Below are 21,553 nucleotides of genomic sequence, written 5' to 3' on the forward strand. Positions count from 1 at the left end.
AAGGATTTCCCTTGTAAAAATACTACTCCCATTATTATTACTACTAGTCACATAGAATTAATAATAATACTACTTATAGAAGGGACAGTCCCCGACCCGCGCCAATAAGCTCGAGCTTGGAGCGAGCTTCATTATATACTTAATATTAAACCTCACTCCCAAGGCATAGAATAAGGAATAATACTATACGTATAGAACGGCAACTCTCCGCTCCCAACCAGCGGCTTAGCTAGATTTATCTCCCCCCCTCGGTCTTGGGCCTCGGCGCAGACGTCACACACGCAAATACGCGTGTACGATAACGTCAATATGTAGTGACCAGAAGTGAGTGTGTAGACGAGGTTTTTTTTCTATGAAGTGTCCGGTGTGGTTTAAAACTATCTACTTATATTTAATTTCTTTAAGCACCCCTTGAAGGATTATATGTGTAAATTTGTAAATGTAGGCCAAAGTTACACGGTTAATTAACCTGCAGTTGTAATTGTTTTTTCATTAAATGCTATATTCCCGGTATTTACCGGGTTGGCGCTCTACGATTACGTCGTAAATGCCATAGGTGACATTTCGCATCTCAAATGCAACTAGTTTCTGCTTCAAGTTTTGTGTGAATCCAGATCATAAATAATATAAGCTCAATATATCACAATTGGGTTAGTTAGAAATACATCCATCGCAAGATGAATTAAGCACCCACACATCACCGAGCTTTCTGTTAGACCAACGTGATAGGTGAGCCGTATTGTCATCTACAGGGTTTATTTTTGTCTTTTATTTACTTAAGAGCTTTTTTGTGATATGTCCTCCGGGAATCGAACCCAGGACCTCCGGATCGTGAACCCAACGCTCAACCACTGGACCACGGAGGTCGTAACGAATACTAAGGGGGATGATTCAGACTATGACTACGATAGTATCAAATGGAATTTTCCGTCGCAAAATTCATGACTTTTGCGACAGAAAATTGATATTACCTCAGAATAATAACCTGAATCATCCGTCTCAGTATTCGTCACGACGTCACTTACACCCCGTACAAGTACATATAGGTAGCCATCCAAGTAGGTATGGGTGTCAGTGACACCGTAACGAATGGGGGGGATGATTCAAACCATGATTCTGAGTTGATATCGACGGATAATTCCACTTGATATCTACTTAGCATCCCCCTCAGTATTCGTTACGATGTCACTAACACCCTGTTTAGTGATCGAACCAATTATGTTAGTGAAAACAACACTTAAATGAATAAATCATTGGTGCAAGTCCGGTATCGCTGTGGTGTCCCTTTATAAACACAAATAAACTTTTCTTTCTTTCTTGTCTTTCTTTATCGGGGTTCGAACCGGCGCTCGCCGTTTAAGAAGCAACCCGGTGTACCACAGGACCACAGTGACTATAAGTTCCGTAACTGTCTGAAAGTACTAGAGTTTAGTGTACTTACAGATTAAATGAGGCAGAAGAGAAAGCACTACGCGAGAATATCAGAATTTAACATAAGTATTTAAACAAAGAGATGCATAATTGTATTAGCCCGAACAAGGAGATTTCAAAATGTCAAGGTATTGAAGTCTAAATATGGATACAATGCATGACATAGTGCCAGGATACTAGCATATCACCCTACAGGAAATCCACAATAATATTAATATTGCGGTCAAACGCAAACATAATTTCCGAAATGCCGTCTTGTGAGTTTACTTAGATAAATTGTTGCTCTTCCTCAAATCGGATCTACGTAAGCTTCGATAAGAATAATATACGCATACATACATTAACTCACGCCTATTTCCCACCGGGGTAACCAGAGACTATGGGATTCTATTTGCTTCGATCCTGACACACTTCTCTTGCTTCCTCCACGTTCATCAGGCGTTTCATACACGCACGCCGTTAGGAATAGACGCCGTTATAGGCAAATTCAAAAATATCTTTATTCAGTTGGTAACATAGTTACACTTTGAATCGTCAAATTTTACATACTAAATGTGTCATCCGCCTAAAACTACTGCAGCTTCTCACAACCTGTATAGCCGGGGAAAAGAAGCTGCAAGAAAAACCTCGGCACAGGGCCCTAGACGTTCTTTAAAAAAATAAATAAACATAAAATATTGTTATACAGTTGAGTAATTTAGCTGCCTAATATCAGTTTTCAGATAGTTCATCCCATGCATTCATGTCTTCTAAATAATCACTAACTTTATAATAACCTTTTTTGTAAAGTTACTGTTTAACTACTGTCTTAAAACAGTTGAAAGTCCCAGTGCTGGGCCCAGGAATCCCGTCAAACAACCCGAGGGATTACGGAGTATAATCCACCACGTTATTCCTCTGCCAGTTGGTTGAGGCATTCGGTTTAGAAGTCCGGGACCAACGGCTTAACGTGGCTTATGGTACAACCAGTCGTACCAAGCAGTTGTACCACGGGTCACACAAGCTTCTAAAGCACAATATCCTCTATAGTCAAGTCACGTCTGGTGAAAAGCAATTTATGTCAAGCACGTGATAACATGCGTAATAAGATGTATGAGAGTCAATGCAGGCAATTTTAAACTCTTCCACACATGCCAATATATGCGATAGTAAATCTGTCTCTCCTGTTCAAGCCTAAACCGTTGTACCGATTTATATGAAAATTGGCTTATAAGATGGAACCCAGAGACGACGTAATGGTATAGAATAATAATAATACTAGGTAAGTACAAATAGAACAGTAAATCTCCCCCCGCACCAATTTGTATCAGGCGCCGGATATAGACCCAGAGGGGAGGGTCTATATCAGTGTTGCCAGATAATTTCGTTAATAGAATCAATTTTAATTTATACGCCGATAAATACAGCACTACTTATAATGACAAGTCAAGATAAAAGGTGTTGTTGTTAGCGGTGTGACAAACAAGAAAAAAAATCCTGTTTGTCATACAGGTGTGACCACGAGTCCGGAGTGATTTTAATAAGTAATTTATATTTAAAAGAAAAGCGTGAGAATGCTGCCAGTTTGAGCCAGAAATGATCCGGGGTAGGCTATTCGAATAAAGACGAAGCTTGTTGCTGATTTCGGTTTGTACGTATTTTGACGAAACTTTTGTTGATTTATGGATTATTCTTGTTTTAGTTTCTTTTCGACGAAGCCTGTGGTGGATTTAATGCTGTTTTAAAAGAAAACAAAATATTCGATTGAAAATAAGTTTTATTACAATCTTACAAACATTATAGATGAACAGACCGACATTATTATATTTACAGTCAAACTGTACATTTTTACAAGTTTTACACACTTTTAACAATACAAGATTCTTTTTTAACTCAAAAATGTTTTAGAACGGAGAAAGGAGATTCGTGGCTCTGTCTACCCTTATAGGATTAGTGGAGAGAGGTGAAGTACGCATAATTATTGTTACTTTATATTGTAGTATTGCTCTTGAAGGCAGTAAAAACGCTTCTCATAAAACATCATAATATATATAACATCGATGGAAGTCAATGTAAACAGTTACCAATATGGTTATACTTATCATAATACAAGCGATAGGGAAGTGCAATTATCTCTTACCCCATAAGGGATGACACGTGAAGATATGAATGAATAGGTAATACAATCAGAATATTCGATATTTTACCGAAACACATGGTTTTGAGTGAGTTTATGACAATATTTTTTTTTTCGGCGTATTAGAAAATGCCGTTACATACAACTTTAGACCACGTTTAGAGTACCATTAATTGCGTCATTCATTATGCTACTGAAAAATAAAATAAAAATGCCTTAAAACTAAACAGTAAAAATAAAATATACTTCTCATCAAAAAAACCGAAACACGAACTTTTGTTCAACAAAACACGCTTTTAATTGAAATAAAAAAACGAATTTTGAACATTTGTAAAAAACAAAATTAAATTTATTTTCTATTCGTAATACTTGGATTAATTATTTTTTTCGATATTTTTTACGATACGTAAACATGTGTGTTTGGATATTTTTGATGAGATCCTTCCAGTTGTGTTATAGTAATGCACAATTTTGAGGTGATTATGATTTGTTTTTTCTATATATAATCATCGTTTTTGATTTTTAAAAGTTAATCGTTATACGAAGAACTAAATTAAACGTGTAAATTCAATGCGTTGACATAATTTTTTCTTCGTAATAATGAAGGCCCAAATGTCATACCGCATTAGAATAGACTTAAAAATTCTAAATAATTTTGTTAGGAGTCAGTTTGTAAAATATTTATTATGTGTTGATCGAAGTTAAGTTTAGTTTTACAGTTATAAAACTAGAGCTGTCTTCCTTGCCCTAAGAAAAAGTAGCCTATATATATCCCACTGCTGTGCGTTTTCGCACTACATCAGATTCGAGTCCGTGAAATGACGGATCTGAAGTGGTCATAGAACTATTTGTACGGTAGCTTATGCGTTTCATCCGATACCCGTCATGCGATATCTCTTAAGTAATTTCTACTGTCCATTATTCTCGTAATCTGATCGAATTCGGGTCGGATGTAGTGCAAAAACGCCATAAAGCTCCTATCTATCAGAGCGGAGCGAAGCAGCGGAACGCAGAAACGGAGAAACATTAACTAATACTCCCTGTATTAGTTGCAAACTAGTTAATAATCCCATTGGTTAGTACTCTCCGTGACCTCCGCGGTCCAATGGTTGAGCGTTGGGCTCACGATCCGGAGATCCCAGGTTCAAAAATCACTTTGTGATCCCTAGTTTGGTTAGGACATTATAGGTTGATCACCTAATTGTCAAAAAGTAAGATGATCCGTGCTTCGGAAGGCACGTTAAGCCTTTGGTCCCGGTTACTACTTACTGATGTAAGTAAGTACTCGTTACATTTTGACCTTTGGCGGCTCAATAATAACCCTGACACTAGGGTTGATGAGGTTGGTAATTCACCTCACAACCTACACGATAGAAGTACTCTCCGTTTCTCCGCTCCGTCGCCGCCCCGTTCCGGTGGACAGGTAGCCTAAGTGATAGCACTACTTTTAGAACTATCAAAGTAAAATAAAATCGCCGAATTCAACATCTTCAGTGAGCTTAAACTAATCTAACAGGTACATTTAGGTGAGGCACCGTGTGATGTTCGTTTGATCCAGGGTTACCATACAAAATAAATAGCACAAATTCAGTACTTACTTAAAACTTAAATATTACATATAGCTTGCATATTAATACGAAAATATGACATACGTAAAACATCCCATTCGTATCTACGTAAATTAGTAAAAATCCTAAAAACCTTTAACTTAAAATTTGACTACAAGTATTCGAAAGTTGCATAATATATCTCAACTAATATCAGAGGGGTTACAAATGTAATCAGGTATTTACTTTGAAAATAACTTGATAATAGGAGACAATCATTCTAAAAGTAAACTTTAATACCAGGGACTGCGTACAATTGGATAGTTTCCTAGGTCAAAGATAAATTATGACATTCAGATTACTAAATAAATACAGATCTAAAAATGACAAAAAAGTTTTCTTTTTTCAATTTAACTTGTTTATGAATTTTATTAAAAAAAAAAACCGTAATATTAAGTGCGACATTTTGTCTCGTTTTTCTATGACATCACATGTGGCTTTTTCATACAAATTCAATAGTAATTTTGTGTTTTGACGTTCAGTAAAAGTAACTGATTTGACTAGTTGGAAACTATCGTGTTTTACCGGTATGAATGAGTATATTTTTTTCTATATAATGACTTTTTGTAATATAACATTTTAGTACAGTAAGATGTGTACTGAAATTTTACTTCGTATCTAGATTTTTTTAAAATAACTGTAGAAAGGGGAAATTACAGTACAGTACTTCCGGAATAGTATTTCTTTACCCATATTTATTATTAGTACTGTATAACTATTCTATACTTCTGTCCAGTCCCTAGTTCATATCTGAAACATGTGGATATGACCATCCCTAAAAAAACTGCAAAGGAACCTACCATTCTTTCTTATTTTTTTCTATATAATGATTTTCACAAAAATATTTTGCTATTAAAATTAAACTCTGTCGTATCTTATGGATATAAGGAACCATTTTAAATGGCATGAATTAGGTAATCTCGGCAAAATCTCTCGAGTATCTTAAGCAATATACAAACAAATATATTCTACACCAGACATTGATCAATAAGTTATATCTTATCACGTTGGTTCATTAACTTTAGGACTAACACGAATTTTAACGAATATTCAGGATTTAAAAAAAACAATCATTCATAATAACTGTTCGGGTACTTGATTATGAACTAAATGCAAATCGAATAGAGCGATTTACGGGGCGACCCACATAGACGAATCGGCTTATTCGGCTCAATAATATTTAATAAACATGAATCGACTACTACCTATGTCCAGACCAAACCAAATGTATATCTATCTTTATTAATCTATAAAATGTCTCGGCTGAGCCGAATATGCCAAGCCGAAGATATGTGTACCCCTAAGTTTTCATTACTTGCATTATAATGGCATTTTATATGCTATCTTGTTAAAGCCATTATATTATATAGCAATAATATAATTGTTCAGATTCATTAGTTAGTACTATGGACGTGGATTGTTAATTTACTTAGTTTATTTAAGTAACTAAATTGAAAGCTAACTACGTACTTTAAAATCTATAATGACAGATAGAATTTTTCATTCGACTAACTTCACGCCAACGTCAGCAATTATTGGTATACAATTTTAGCAGTGTGAAGTTAGTCACTGTCTTTTCAAGTGTCAAATTTATATTTTAACAATTGACTAACTTCACACCAAAGTCACCAACACAATTACTATACAATTTTAACAGTGTGAAGTTAGTCACTACCTTTTCAAGATAAATGTTAAGAGTTACACCATTAGCCTTCTTATTATTGCTTATTGCTTTAAACGTCATGTAAAAGGATCAATCATCTTACAGGTGTATACCTGTCACTTTAAAACATTGAATAAATATGGAATTAAGTATTTAATTCCATATATATTCAATGTTTTAAAGTGAGTGATATTTAAATACAACTATCACATAATTCCAAATTAGTGGCGTAACTGCTAATATCAAGTAGTAGAACTGACAAAACTGAAAGCCTCCGTCTGAACTTGTTGTAGCACATAAAATGTTTAAGTCCAGATTATTTAACAAATGTCTTTAATATTGTTTGAAATATTATATTTTAAAAGTGAAGAGAACTAGTAGAAAAGCTTGCCAGTCTTACTTTTACTTTGCCGGCAATCTTATACCGATACTAATTGTTACACCACTGTTTAAAAACGCTCAGATATGAATCAAACGCGATGGTAATACACTGGGTATTGAGTATTTACTATTTGGGTTTGGTCGGACAGGGCGGCGCGGGCCGATGCGGGCGCGGCGTCGGCGCCTCATACACTTCGTCATACAAACTCGAGTACTGCCCCTGGTTCCCGTACAGGTGGCCCGCCTGATTAGACTCCCCTATCTCACTGTACAAATTGCTCGCCGTGTCATTCACCTCGTCGTACGCCGACCGCGACGTCGAACCGAAACTACTTGCGTAAAAATACTGACTATCCACATTCTGATACTTTATCGCCGAATAATTCTTAGAATTCTCCAACGAATCGCTAAAGTTCCTCAACTTCTCCGCCTCCTCCTCGTATTTGGGCACGTAAATGTTCTTCTCGTAGTGGTTCATGTTGCGAGCGCCAGTCGGCACCGATGATTTAGTGTAATAATCCTTAGTTTCTAATATGAACTGTTGCTGCGCGGGATTCATATCGAAGTTATTATAGATTGGAATGTCTTTATACCTAGATTCATTTACGTTTGACGTCGTAGGACCGTCGTTGAATGAGCTATTGGCATAAATGTTATCACTATTTGTGTTTTTGGATCTGAGATTCAGTGATTCGGAAATTCTGTCGTCTAAAGACATTTGCGCTAAGGAGTTAGCTAAGGTGGGTTCATTGACATTTCTTTCCATTGAGAGAGCGTTAGTATTCGCGTACGTGGTATTTGGAATAGTTCCGTAGGGGTTACTAGTAATAGAGTTATTTCTACTTACGCCTGTCATGTTGTTGTATACTTGAGTGTTGTCGGTGTTCGAGCTAGTGGACGCGGCGTACCTATTCGAGTATATTTGAGATTCTTTGTTCATTTGTGTTGGTTCTGTTACATGTAGATCGTAGTTGGGTCTAGGGCTGGCTGTCTGTCTGTCGACGGGCCAGAACTGGGAAGTGTCGAAGGGGTCCTGTGATAGGGCCAACCCGTTTGTACTAGACAGTAGATTGTCTAAAGATTTAGCACCGTAGAGACTGGTTGTCGCTTGTTGCTGGGAGGAAGGGAACGTCGGGAGGCTCTCTATGCTTTGCTGCCCCCAATCTTGGTCCATTCCTGAAATACAATGAACTTGATGAGTCGGGGTAAATGAACCTGATAAATAGTAATTTTCGATTAGAAGAAAAATACTAAGTAAATAATAGTATTGTTCCGATTTTTACACTATTTACGCACAAGCAATTTAGTAAAATGAACACAGCGACATACATAAATTAACTAAAATGTTTTTATCAACTACCACGACTTTTTATGGTATTATATTTTTATTCTTTTGTTTCGTCTGTCAGTTTGGCGTCCTCGCATAATAAACATATCTTTCATTCTTTACTCATTATTTCATGACCATATTAAACAGCCTAACGACTAGGCACAGGCTTTCCCCAATTTATTTTGAGCATACTCCACCACACTGCTCACCACGCTTATTACAGAAACTACAATAGATACCTAACTATTAAAATTTGGGAACTAAATGGGACATAGCCTAGCTGTGCGACAACTACGATATCTTAGCTTAACTCACCAACTTCAGGCACATCAATGGGTTCATCGAGTATGGATATGTTCATGTTAGCTGCACTCATCGTTTGAGGCCGCGTGCTCGGCGGGAGATCCAAGTCTATCAGCAAATCTTCTTTCACTGTAATCAAGACATTGTAAAACTTTTAAACCTTTGCATATTCACAAATAGAATATAAATAAAAACGTTCATCACAATTCAATTCGTTTAACATAAGTTTTTTTATTTACTAATTTAGATTTCAACATGGAAAGTAACAAAATCGTGTGTCCCATACATTTTATGCCTGTCGATTACCCGTCCTTTCTTTTTCAGCAGATAAGAAAATGACAGACATAACTTAAAATAGAATTAGATGGGGTAAGTAAGTATACAGGAATCAGCACAACTGTCCAGGTGAAATTCGTAATAAACTGTCATAAAATGTGGAGTATATCCCGTCTGAAGGATGAGTTATGAAAAAGCATCTGTTGGAAAAAGGCAGTTTTGATTGAAAATAAGATTTTCTAAGTTTTCTTCTTTTCGATCTTTAGGGAATAAATGTAACACTATGATTTTGCAGTTAACCGCTGCACAAAGGGTAATAGTGTAAAAATATAACCAAAACAATATGATGTGGCCATTTTAACCCTCCTGATGGGAGAAATGGGCAGTTTTCACTGTCATTAGAACCCCCTGCAATTAAAGCGACAAGGTTGTAAATATGATTGTCCGCACCTTGGTTGAGACTCCTGGCGTGTGCGTCGCGCGCCATGCGGCCGTGCAGTGCGCGGGCGCGGTCGTTGACCAGCTTATTGTAGTTGAAGTGCTTGGAGCCCGAGTTGCCGGCGCGCGTGCTGCCCGGCTGCGTCGACTCGATGGTGCGGCGCTTGCGCAGGACCACGTCGTCCGCCGAGCCATTGGTATACCCAGTTAAGGGAGACTGTTGCTGTGGCGACGCTGGAACCAAGAACATAACATAAGCTCACGACTTTCCCAGAGGTAGATCATGGAATTAAGTACTGAGGTATGGACCTCACAAATCTTTCTGAAAAAATGGTTATTGATTTGGGCAATACTTTATACACTGCATACATAAAATGTCGTCTGTGATCACAAATGGGTTGGACAAAGCCACAAGTGGTCATGAAATAATTTGCAGCCATTTTATATGACGTATGGTAATTGCTGAGAATTATTGAGGACAGAAGAGGCAAGATGATTGGACACCTAATAAGACACGACGAATTTATTAAAAACATCATAGAAGGAAAGCTAGAAGGAATGAGAGGAAGGGGAAGACCAAGAAGAGCTTACATGGAACAGATTAAAGAAAAGGTTAACGTTGTGTCTTATAGGGAAGTCAAGGAATTGGCCTTTGATAGACTGGAATGGAAAATGCTACACCGACAAGAGCGTGGCTCTTAAATTGATGATGATGATGGTAATTGGCGGTCCTTCATTTTAAAAAGGATATAATTCATCTGTCGGTTATTACATGACCGAGATGACAGCTGATGAGTAGCCTTCTGTATTTTTGTGCCCAATCCGACTCGAAAGTATGACGCATCATGTATACAGTATTACCGCCATAACAATAGAAACTAAACAAGCGGTAAACGTGTCATTTGACAACAAACCAAAATAGGATTGATTGATTTTTGCTTGGCTGTTAGAATCTCTGATAGCATTGTCAGTTATCCCCGAACAAACATAAAAAAAATACGGTCGAATTGAGAACCTCCTCCTTTTTTGAAGTCGATAATGAAAAAGTATAACTTTCCTGTACCCAAAGGTTGCCTGGAAGGAATTTCTGCATGAGCAATTAGGCCGCATGTTGTGCCATTCTGTATCTGTTGTCCTTATTTCTGTATCTTGTGTCTGTTGTGCTCAGTAAAGTATTTACCTATCTATGTACGTATTTTGTTAGAATTCGTTATAGCCCAAAAAAAAAGAAGAAAGAAGTGTGTCAGGATCGAAGCAAATGGAATTCTATAGTCTCTGCTTACCCCGGTGGGCGTGAGTTTATGTATGTATTAGTAGAAAAAGTGAACAAACTTAATCCATTCCAAGTAAAGGTGCGACGTTTGTATGGAAGGAACCAGTCAATAATTGAATTAGTCATATTTGCTAACATTGGCGATAACTCTCTTAGTCATAGATTAGCGACTTTCAATGTTACTCGTATGTCGTGTCTTGAATATGCAAACTATTTACCGCGTTACCAATATAAAATAAACAAGCGCCGAACATGTGTATACTTATATATACACTTCATATACACAGTACATATACGTACATTATTTGACCGACAAGCAACACATAACATAGTCTTCTAACAACTATAGTAGAGGACTGCACGTCTACAACAAACATAAACATAATGTTTGTTGTAGACACGCTCGATTCCACACCTCCCTCCCTCGTCTCACATAATTTGTGTAAGTTACGTGTATATAACGTAACTTACACAAATTATACGTAACATCGATATCAGTTACATGTTCACGCACTAATATGCGCGTCTGCGTGAGAAATCCTTTTAAAACACGCGTAGAGTAGTAGTAATACTCGTAAGTACTACTATGTCTTACGAAATGTTTCATTTTAATAGGGTAATTCCCAACCAGTGAAATAGTTACTTATTACTAAACGTCAAAACACGAAATTGATATGATGATTTTCGATCTAGGAAACTTCTCAATTCTCTGCTGACGTGACATAACATACATAAACAGCCTATATACGTCCCACTGCTGGGCACAGGCCTAGCTTCAATCAACCAAAAGGGGTATGGAGCATACTCCACCACGCTGCTCCAATGCGGGTTGGTGGAGGTCTGCTGACGTGAGAGTAAGAAAAAACATAACATAAGATCGGCTATATTAGTTGTAAATCACTTCAACCAAGCCGCACTGGAGCAGCGCGGTGGAATATACTCCATACCCGCTCCGGTTGATTAAGGGGAGGTCTGTTCCCAGAAGTGGGACGTATATAGGCTGTTTATGTATAAAGTTTTCATACAGCGTTTTTTTGTAAGGTGTCATACAGCATTGTGCCGCATCTGCGTGACTCATAATGAACTAAATGCCGCAATGTCTGATCTAGACCTATTTTTCAATTCTCTTAGGCAGTATAAGGATAAAATTTATAAGTATTTATGTCCTCCACCATAATATATATTTAACTTTTTTATGTATTTTTTAAATAATCTGTATTTTAAATTTAAATACAAATTATATCTGTATAATTTAGTTATCTACTAAACGATTACATTGTCTTACACTGCAAATGTGTGCACCTATAATCGGCTTATGTAATAGTCTAATTCCTGATGTAATTTTTATTTTACTTAATGTTTGATTATTTAAGCTGTTGGTGTACCTTTTTTATAAATAAATAAAGTTTTTATAGGGTACTGGTTTTATTCTGCCGTATAATACTATTGTTATACTTCTACACTAACAAATGTATGTATGAATCACGCAATATTTGTTCCTATTATTGATGGAGTACGTATTTGGCCTTGCAATATACATATTTGTACTACTTCAAAGGGCACGAATTAGAGAACGAATGAGACAAGATGCACACTTCAAGGTTTGCAACACACATAATCACCCATCAAATAGTATTACACAGGGTGTTAGTGACATCGTAACCAATACTGAGGGGGATGATTCATACCATGATTCTGAGTTGATATCAAGTAGTATTTTGCGTCGCAAAATTCATGTTTTTTTTTTAGATTTTTTAATTATTTTCAATCCATACTTTTGGGACGGAAAATTCCACTTGGTATCAACTCAGAATCATGGTCTGAATTACCCCTCAGTTCTCGTTACGATGTCGTTAACACCCTGTGTATTACGTCAAAACTGAAGTGAATTTCGTTTATGGTGTCGAATCTTTGCCTTTTGAAGGATTTGTGCCCGGTTAATGGCAATAGGCTCGCCCCTTATTACATGGGACTTAAACATAGCTGGCGATGAGTGGGTGTATATACTTACTACACAATATAACTCTGACTACGGCTTCCGGTTTACCCATGCCATGTTATGAAAAGAAATAAATTCCATATTCCAGCTAATTTCACTTTCGACGGCGGCGATAGTAAAAGTATATTTTTAAAATATTCACTACCGCACCTTATGAGTGCGCAAGATAATAACGTTTGCATAACAATAAGGTACAGTCCATTGAAAAAGTCCACATGCGATCATATTTGCATATTTTAGGGACCGTGTACGGTTTAATCTATTACCATAGAATAAAAAAAAATAAGAAACTAAATATATATATATACTTATTATTATCAATTTTTTTTTATTAGATTTATAAAGATTAATACTACATATAGACCAGTACCTCTCCGTTCCGCACCAGTTGGTATCGGGCGCCGACCTCACCCCCTTTGCGTCTTAATTTAGTCTTGAATGGCGGTAAACCGTTAACGAGTATGGAGAGTCTGGGGCGTGCTACTAAGTCGTCTGTGAGGCACATACACACAACTCACGCCCGTAATTCCTATAGGGGTGGGCAGACAGGTTACAAATACGGTCACTACAATATCGTCGCCATTAACCACTTAAGCACTTTTTTATAAAATCACATTCTGATGAGAGTTACGTCACGTTTTCAAAACAATACATTTTAAGACTAAAATTAGCCAAATCGGTTCAGCCGTTTTCGAGTTTTAGCGAGACTAAGGGACATCAATCCATTTTTAAATATATCTATTTCCAGAATACTAGGTTAAAAGGAAAACCCGTCCAAAGATATTTTCCTTCAACTATATTCTACTAACTGTATACGTGACGGGAGATTGGCAGTTCAATAGTTAATCGTAACAAATTATGACGTAGTTTATGCATGGTGTTGACGTAAGTTATTATGAGTTTAGCACGTGTCTAGGATGATAATTTAAATGTAAATTCAATTCAAACGATGCGACACAATTTGTTGCAACTTTATGGTTGGTAGCAACTGCAGAACCTTTGGGTGATATGATAATGTAAATCGGTATGCTTTTTATATTAAGAATAGAATAAGAATAAAATAAATGTATTGCCAGTAACAATTTACATTTGCTATAAGAACTAGGTAATTATGAATATTACGAATACGGGCAAAAGGAAATGGCTCAGCTTGTGCTGTGATGGAGCCATGCTATGGCGCCATCCAGCGTTGGTTTTCAGTCATTTCCTCTTCCTGGGATATTGTGCGGAAGTAATTATCAACTATTACTATAAATAGGTTTGCATTTGACCACAAGCATTGAATAAGGAATAATACTACGACTTAAATTTACCTCTGTGAGGCGTTAAAGAGGAAAGGAATGCGCACAGGCTGTCTCCCTCACACGCACAGGTTAAGGCGGCACATGGTAAGGATATGTGATTTTTTGTATGGAGTAAGTATTTTTTTTTTGTTAGAATGCACTAACCCGCTATTATTATATTTGGAAGAAATTACTGCATGAGCAATAAGGCCGCCTGTTGTACTTTTCTGTATTATGTTGTCCTTATCTCTGTATTTTGTGTCCATTGAGCTCAATAAAGTATTTTATCTATCTATTTTGTAGAAGTAGAAATAAGTATACTTACGTTTCCGAACCGGCGACAGAGTTTGCGCCTTTTTGACAACCTGGACATTCTTGTTCTTCGCTGTAGTGACCAACGTGCTAAAAATAAAAAATAAACATCATTACACCTTCGAAATTAACACTAATATACTTTCATAGTAACAAACTAGGAAGCTACTAGCTAGGAAACCAGGAACTTGGTGATGTGAATGGGAATAATGTAATTAAACTGCTGGGAAATGTAATGTGGTATCATAATCTATTTCTCATATTATAATATCGTTATCTTAGATTATAAAGTTTCTAATTTACATAGATATTTTCAAAGAACTGAAAATAAGGCTGAGAATTGCACATAGATATTTTCAAAGAACTGAAAATAAGGCTGAGAATTGCGTACGCTGCTCGCATATGCTGGTTATTAATAATGTAAAACACATAAAACTAAAAAAGTGTGTTTTCTTACGGATTTACACACATTTTGTGGCTATATATATTGTATTACATACAAATAGTTGCTAGTCTGTACTTTTATAATATGTATAAACTCGACAGTAGGTATGTATTTTTGAGTTTGTTCCATTGTGCATTATACTTAAGTACAGTATAAAATAGTAAAAAATATATATTATCTCTCTATCCCTCTCAACGAGATATTTTACGATATATTTATTTTGCGACAAAAATATCCACTTTATATCAACTCAGAATCATGGCCTGAATCATCCTTCAAAGTTTTCGTTACGATGTCACTACACCGTGTATAGCATAGTATAAAATAAACTCTTACCTCGGGAAGAGCCCGACTTCCAGTGACCTCTGATTCTGTCCCTTCCACCAGTGCAGCTCAGGCCGCTTGTCTATGAGCACGATGGCGTCGCCCGCCTCTATCGTCATCTGGCCTTGTTTCCTGTAGCTAAACAAAAAAGTACGAAAATGTCAAAAAAAAAGAAAATGATAAAATACACTAAGGAAAGTATAAAATTGAAGGGAAGAAAGGAAGGGGTAGACCTAGGAGAACATTTATGAAACAAATAAAAGAGAAGGTGCAGGTCGTGTCGTATCAGGAAGTGAAGGATTTGGCGGGAAAAAGAGAGGAATGGCGATTACTCCACCGACAAGAGCGTAGCTCTTAAATAGAGAGAGAAGGAAAGTATAAAATTGCTATTTCGTTTTATTATATCGTGTTGCCTATCATCATTACTAAAGAACAATAGTACGTCTAGAACGGTAACACCTCGCCCCGCACCAATTCGTAAAGGGCGCCGAGCTACAATTTTATTTTTAAAAAGTAAGAATGCGATTTTGTATCTGTGTATTACAAGACCCGAAACACAGCCGGCCATGACTGAGCTTCGTGTGACGTCACATTTCACAAAATAAGTTTCAGGTTATACTGTTTGACAGTTTCTTTGTTTATTGAAATGTGACGTCACTGCGCAAAATGTCACGTGACCAATCGGTCTCGCGCGAAATTTAAAATAATTGAAGAAAAATGAGTTTTTTCTATTACATAAAGCTTTTTCGAGAAAATAAAATATTTTAAGAGGTATAACATAATCAATTGTACTTTTTAAAATACTTATCCAAATACTGTCAAGTAGCCTATTTAGGTCATATACCTCCGAAACGGATTTCTCGGAAATGTGGCTTTCCTCACGACGCTTTTCTTCACCGCTGAGCACGTGATAATCATTTAAGATCCAAACATGAATTCGAAAAACCATTTATTTCTGATTTTAACCTGCGACCTGTAAGCCAAGCGTTCCTCCAACGGAGCTATGGCTCGATCACTCGAAAATACAATATATCATTACTTTAAAAGCATTTGACTCACATATATCTTACTCAAAGGCAGTAGTGGCCTTATCCTATCCTACCCAATAGGTATTGCGGTAGTAACTTCATGTTCATAACCTAATTAATTACGTATCCAAAACACATTTTTACGGCAAATAATTCATCATACATTGTTGTATAAAGCCGTGGGATTCATTCACGACAGTTAATTACACTATAATTACATATTACACGGTATTTAATAAGCGGAGCTCTTACTGGAAAGTACTTACGATGAGAACTTTCTTTTGAGAGACTCAATTAAGACAACTTACTTTGTTCCGAGTTATGGCTTTTTTGAATAATTTTCATGGTGATGTGATTAATAATTATTTAATGACTAAAAATTCTACAACATTATAATGTTTCTCGTTTTAGTTGCTTTTTTTGAAGGCGTTTTGTAAGCCTAGTTTCTAAAGTTACCCAGACTTAATATTATACATTCGAAAAGTAACTCTGTCTTATCTGTTTTCACGCGTAAACTGCTTAACCGATTTTGATAAAATTTGGTACGAAGATAGTTTGAAACCCAGGGCAGAACATAGGATAGTTTTTAACTACTACTTTCGTCCATGTGTGTAAAACTTGTTTCGTATGTTGTATGCAATAAAGTATACTTGTATTGTATTGTATGTGCCTAAAAGTTCAGTAATAAAGCCGTTTTTACGTAAGTTTTGCGCCTTTTTACTGCCGATTATTGTTACTATCAGTGAATAAACCAACCTGAGTGAAGCGATGGCGGTCTCAATCTTGTTGGTGTCCATGTACCGCTGTATGCCGGCGAAGGAGGGTCGCTCGCGAGGGTTGAGGTCCCAGCACTGCATCATCAGCATGTATACGTCTGGGGGGCATGCGGCGGGGGACGCCAGGCGTTGGCCCTCGCGCATTATCAGTCGGAGGATCTCGGACCCGTTTAGACCTGGAGGCAAAGTGATTAAGTGAATAGTACATAAGCTCACGACTAGAGCCTATTTTGCCTCTATCATCATGTTGTAAAAACCGACAGAGCTTCAAGCTGTCGTATTCAGCTCAAAGCTGCATATAAGAAGTGGCTACATGACTCTGCCTGACTCTAACCCTCTAACTGTATTAGTATACTGCCCACCGCGTATGCGGGCGCGTTTTTATGTGTGTTTACAACGTTGACACGGAGTGACTACACAGTATGTTAAGCACCCTGTTCACCAAACTATAGGTACGGGTCGGTCGATTCCCGACTGCCCGGGAGTTCCACAAACCCACTTAAAGTCGGGTGGAGAATTATACCTCAATGTACAGCGAAACTTATAAGTTTTTATCTATTGTAGATATTTTCGGTCAATATTACAGTAAGATACAGTTCCAAGCGTCGTTTTTATCAATATTTGAAACTAGGAGTTCCTCGACAGCGTTATAACTCCGGAAATAGTCCAATATTATCAGTCTATTTCATTTGCTGTATCGAGTTATCTATGGAAAATGATCATATTATTTATTTAGCTTGTAAAGCGGTTTGTAAACAGTGGCCCCGATTCCTGGAGACACCGCCTAATTTTATTTTAAGTTATATCTGTCATTTTCATATCCGTCGAAAAGGAAAGGGACGGATGATTCACAGCTCTTAATTTTAGGAAGAATGAGTAAATGAATGTGTCGGGTTATTGACAGATGTAAAATTTTTTAACGGTTGGTTTAGATTTGTGCTTAAAATTGACGTGTGTTCCATAAATTTTATGCTTGTCGATTACCCGTCCCTTTCCTTTTCGGCGGATAAGAAAAAGACAGATATAACTTAAAATAAAATTAGATGGTATTTACAGGAATTAGCACCAGTGAGTGAGTAATACATTGTTAAGTGTCAAGTACTTAGAAGGTGAACTGAAATAATGTCATTGCAAAAGACATTTGCAAGTAAAGCCAAATTTTTAAAAAAACTTGACTGGTAAAATAAAGCACGTCATCAAAGATAATCGACATAAAGGTCTTCATAGACCATCGTGAATACAAACCTACAAGCATTGATTGGCTATACAGGTTGTGAGAAGCTGTAGTAGTTGTAGGCGTATGAGATGTTCGTTATGTACCTACCTACTAAAAATTGAAGATTCAAAGTATAACTATGTTAACTATTTTTGAATTTGAATTATCTTTTCCTCACAGTTGGCTTGACAGTTGTAACAATAAAATATTAAATACGTCGGATATGGTAGTTTATTATGGTAGATAATTATCCATTAGATTTTTTATTATTAACATATTTTTTAAATATTTTATTTTTACAAAATAAGAATGTGATCTGTGTATTACAAGACTCGAAACACGGGCGGCCATGATTGAGCTTCGGGTGACGCCACATTTCACAAAATAAACAGAATCTATCTGTCAGGTTTCTAGTTACACTGTAGGTATGACAGTTTCTTTGTTTATTGAAATATGACGTCACTGGGCAAAATGTCACGTGACCAACCGTTTTCGCGCGAAATTTTAAATTAATGAAGAAAATTACGTTTTTCTATTATATAAAGCTTTTTCGAGAAAGTAAAATATTTGAAGAGTAATAAAATAAGCATTTCTAATTTTTAAAATAGGTACTTATCCGAAAACTGTTAAGTATCCAATTTAAATTTATTTGGTTCCACTATTCTTATACAGAACTGAATGACATCTACCAAGAGCGATTAGATTCTCTATATTAAAGTAATGTGCATACGGAGTTTCCAATTGGCAAGCTGGACTAATTGAATGTTAAAACACATCCAATTTGTTAAACTAGTGAAATCATGCACCAGTGCACTTTACTTTGAAGAATACACAAGTATTATTGTATACATAGACACTTATTAAAGAGAAGGCGAATGTCGTGTCTTAAAAAGAAGTCAAAGAATTCGCCTTTGATACACAAGGGTGTACAATGATATACTGACAAGAGCATGGCTCTTAAATTAATTGTGATGAGCCATGAACTAGTAGTTATAACACTACATTTCCACCAAGCAGCTACAATCTGGTTTTATAAAATACCTTAAAAACAAAATCTAAAACCCTTACCAATCCAGGGTTCCTCTCCAAACGAATACATCTCCCACAAAGCGACAGCGAACATCCACACATCAGAGGCGTGTGAGAATTGTCTCTCGCGCAGCGACTCCGGCGCACACCACGGGAAAGGCACGCGCCGCCTCTCGCTCATCACGTAACAGTCATCCGCTTCTGGTAACGCTCGCATTAGACCGAAGTCACCAATCTTTACCTAAGAGTAAAGTGTCAGTTTTAACAATAGTTATATGGCTTGAAACAGCTGCATCATGTCTACATTGTACTTATGTATTGTTAAGTGTAATGTACAATAAGCAATTGTCAAGAAATATAGTAAAATGGTAATGAATAACATCTAAGAAATAACATAAATAAAAAAGATACTACAAAGTATAATATTGCCATTGTTATTATTATGCAGACAAATCTTGAATATGTACATAATATAATCATACATACACATACATAAACTTACGCCTATTTCCCACTGGGGTAAGTAAAGACTATGAAGACAGTCTATTAAATTTGAATAGTACCTAATCATAATTAGACATAAACCACCAAACACATGATAACATAATGAACTTGCTAAAAACACTTACCAGTTCCAAAGTAGTCAACAAAATATTCCGACAGGCTAAGTCTCTGTGTAGAAACCGGTGTTTTTCCAAATGTCCCATGCCAGCTGCAACTTGACTTGACCATTTTGATATGTAATGCAGGGATATCTTCCCATTTTGGCCTCTAATATAATCTAACAATGCACCCATGGGAGCTAACTCACAGACCATCATCAACGGATGAAACACAACACCATGTAACTTGATAAGATTCAGATGTTTTAAACTATGCATGGCCTCAACTTCTCTTCTAAAGTCATCGTAAATACCCGGTTGAGAAAAGGCATCTGCTTTTAATACTTTTACTGCGACAGGCACTGTTTGTGATTCTGTTTTCCATTCACCCCTTCTCACAACACCAAAAGATCCATTACCTAGTTCATTATGCAATCTGAAAAGATATTTTAGTTATTAGCAAGTCAATAAAAAGGATAGCAAGAATCTGAATACATCTATCAAACCTTGAAAAAGAAATAGTATGCAAAAGTAACAATGTTTCTATTGAGATACACAAAATATAACAGATAACTAAGTTTTAAAATGTTTTGTGTATGTGTATGCAATAAAGACTGTATGAATTGATTTAATTTGGGATTATAAGGAGTCATTTGCTTATATACACAATAAACATTCAATCACTATAAATACTTACACAAGATCTTTTTCTAATATTATGCATGTGGTTCTTGTGTCTGTTTGGGGCACTGGTTTTACTGAAATATCAGTTTTATCCTTAGAGACAGAACTAGATGAACCAAAGAGTTTATTCCAAAACTTTCGGTTCCATAGTTGCAGTTTCTTCTTTCTGACTGCATCCATAAGCCTGCGGATCCCAGGCTTACTGATGCCGATCCTCTCAAGGTCCTCTGCGTGGACATAGTCGAAATGTGCTAATCTTGTAATCTAAAAGAGAAAATGTGTTGGTTACTTTGTTTTCATTTATTCGCTTATGCTAAAGGTGGTTGCAAACCAGTTCTAAAGTTATAAAAATAACTAAACTATAAATTAGTTTCATAATAAACCCATCAAATAAGATTATCATTACATTTGAATATAAATGACAATCCCAGTGGGCGTACAGTTCAACCAACACTTTCAAAATTTCTATTGTTACAATTTATAAACATTTCTTGAGACTCGCCAAGTTGAGGAATATGGGAGAACAGAATAAACAAGTTTGATGGAGCAGGGATTTTCCAAAACACGCACGACAGGCGCTTGCATCACTGCAGCAATGACGTAAAAAGTTTGTAAGATACTTTACCTGTAACTGATCTCTGATAGGCAGATAAAATTGCTCGAGCTGAACATTCTGCAGGATCTCGCAGAGCCAGTCAGTCCCCGAGTCCATCCTGTAGCTAAGTGGATAATGATGCCTCTATTGTGATAATCTCCGCAGAAAACCCGAAGGTAACATTGCAGGAAGTAGAAATCACACACGTAAAAAAGCGTTATTTTTACACCAATAAGAACCGTTACACTTGTATTCTTAACACAGCACGATGTTGTTTTCTTTAAAAGATATTTTTAAACTGTTTTTATTTACAAAAACTGGTATTCATAATGAAAATAAAAATAAATAAATTGTGCCCAGAAACACACGCACAGAGCACAATCCAAACGTCAAGCAAGTGAATAATAGAGTTGTGCTGCATTTCATTTCACTTCAATACCGG

At 36.5% G+C, this 21,553-nt stretch overlaps 2 protein-coding genes across 2 annotated transcripts in view; one reads left to right on the forward strand and one right to left on the reverse strand.

Moving 5' to 3' along the window:
• Positions 1-21,553, forward strand: part of LOC126367736 (uncharacterized) — a 558,664-nt gene that overhangs the window by 65,977 nt on the left and 471,134 nt on the right. The window lies entirely within an intron of this gene.
• LOC126367756 (activated Cdc42 kinase Ack) lies at positions 3,170-21,494 on the reverse strand. The gene is made up of 10 exons (XM_050011480.1): positions 21,142-21,494; positions 20,530-20,780; positions 19,860-20,268; positions 19,270-19,471; positions 16,966-17,161; positions 15,194-15,319; positions 14,426-14,502; positions 9,558-9,779; positions 8,844-8,960; positions 3,170-8,374 (listed from the first exon to the last, which is right to left on the reverse strand). Exons 1-10 carry the CDS (start codon positions 21,226-21,228, stop codon positions 7,326-7,328), a joined length of 2,736 nt encoding a protein of 911 aa, XP_049867437.1. The 5' UTR covers positions 21,229-21,494; the 3' UTR covers positions 3,170-7,325.

The sequence above is a fragment of the Pectinophora gossypiella genome, chromosome 6, assembly GCF_024362695.1.
Source record: "Pectinophora gossypiella chromosome 6, ilPecGoss1.1, whole genome shotgun sequence".
Taxonomy (NCBI): domain Eukaryota; kingdom Metazoa; phylum Arthropoda; class Insecta; order Lepidoptera; family Gelechiidae; genus Pectinophora; species Pectinophora gossypiella.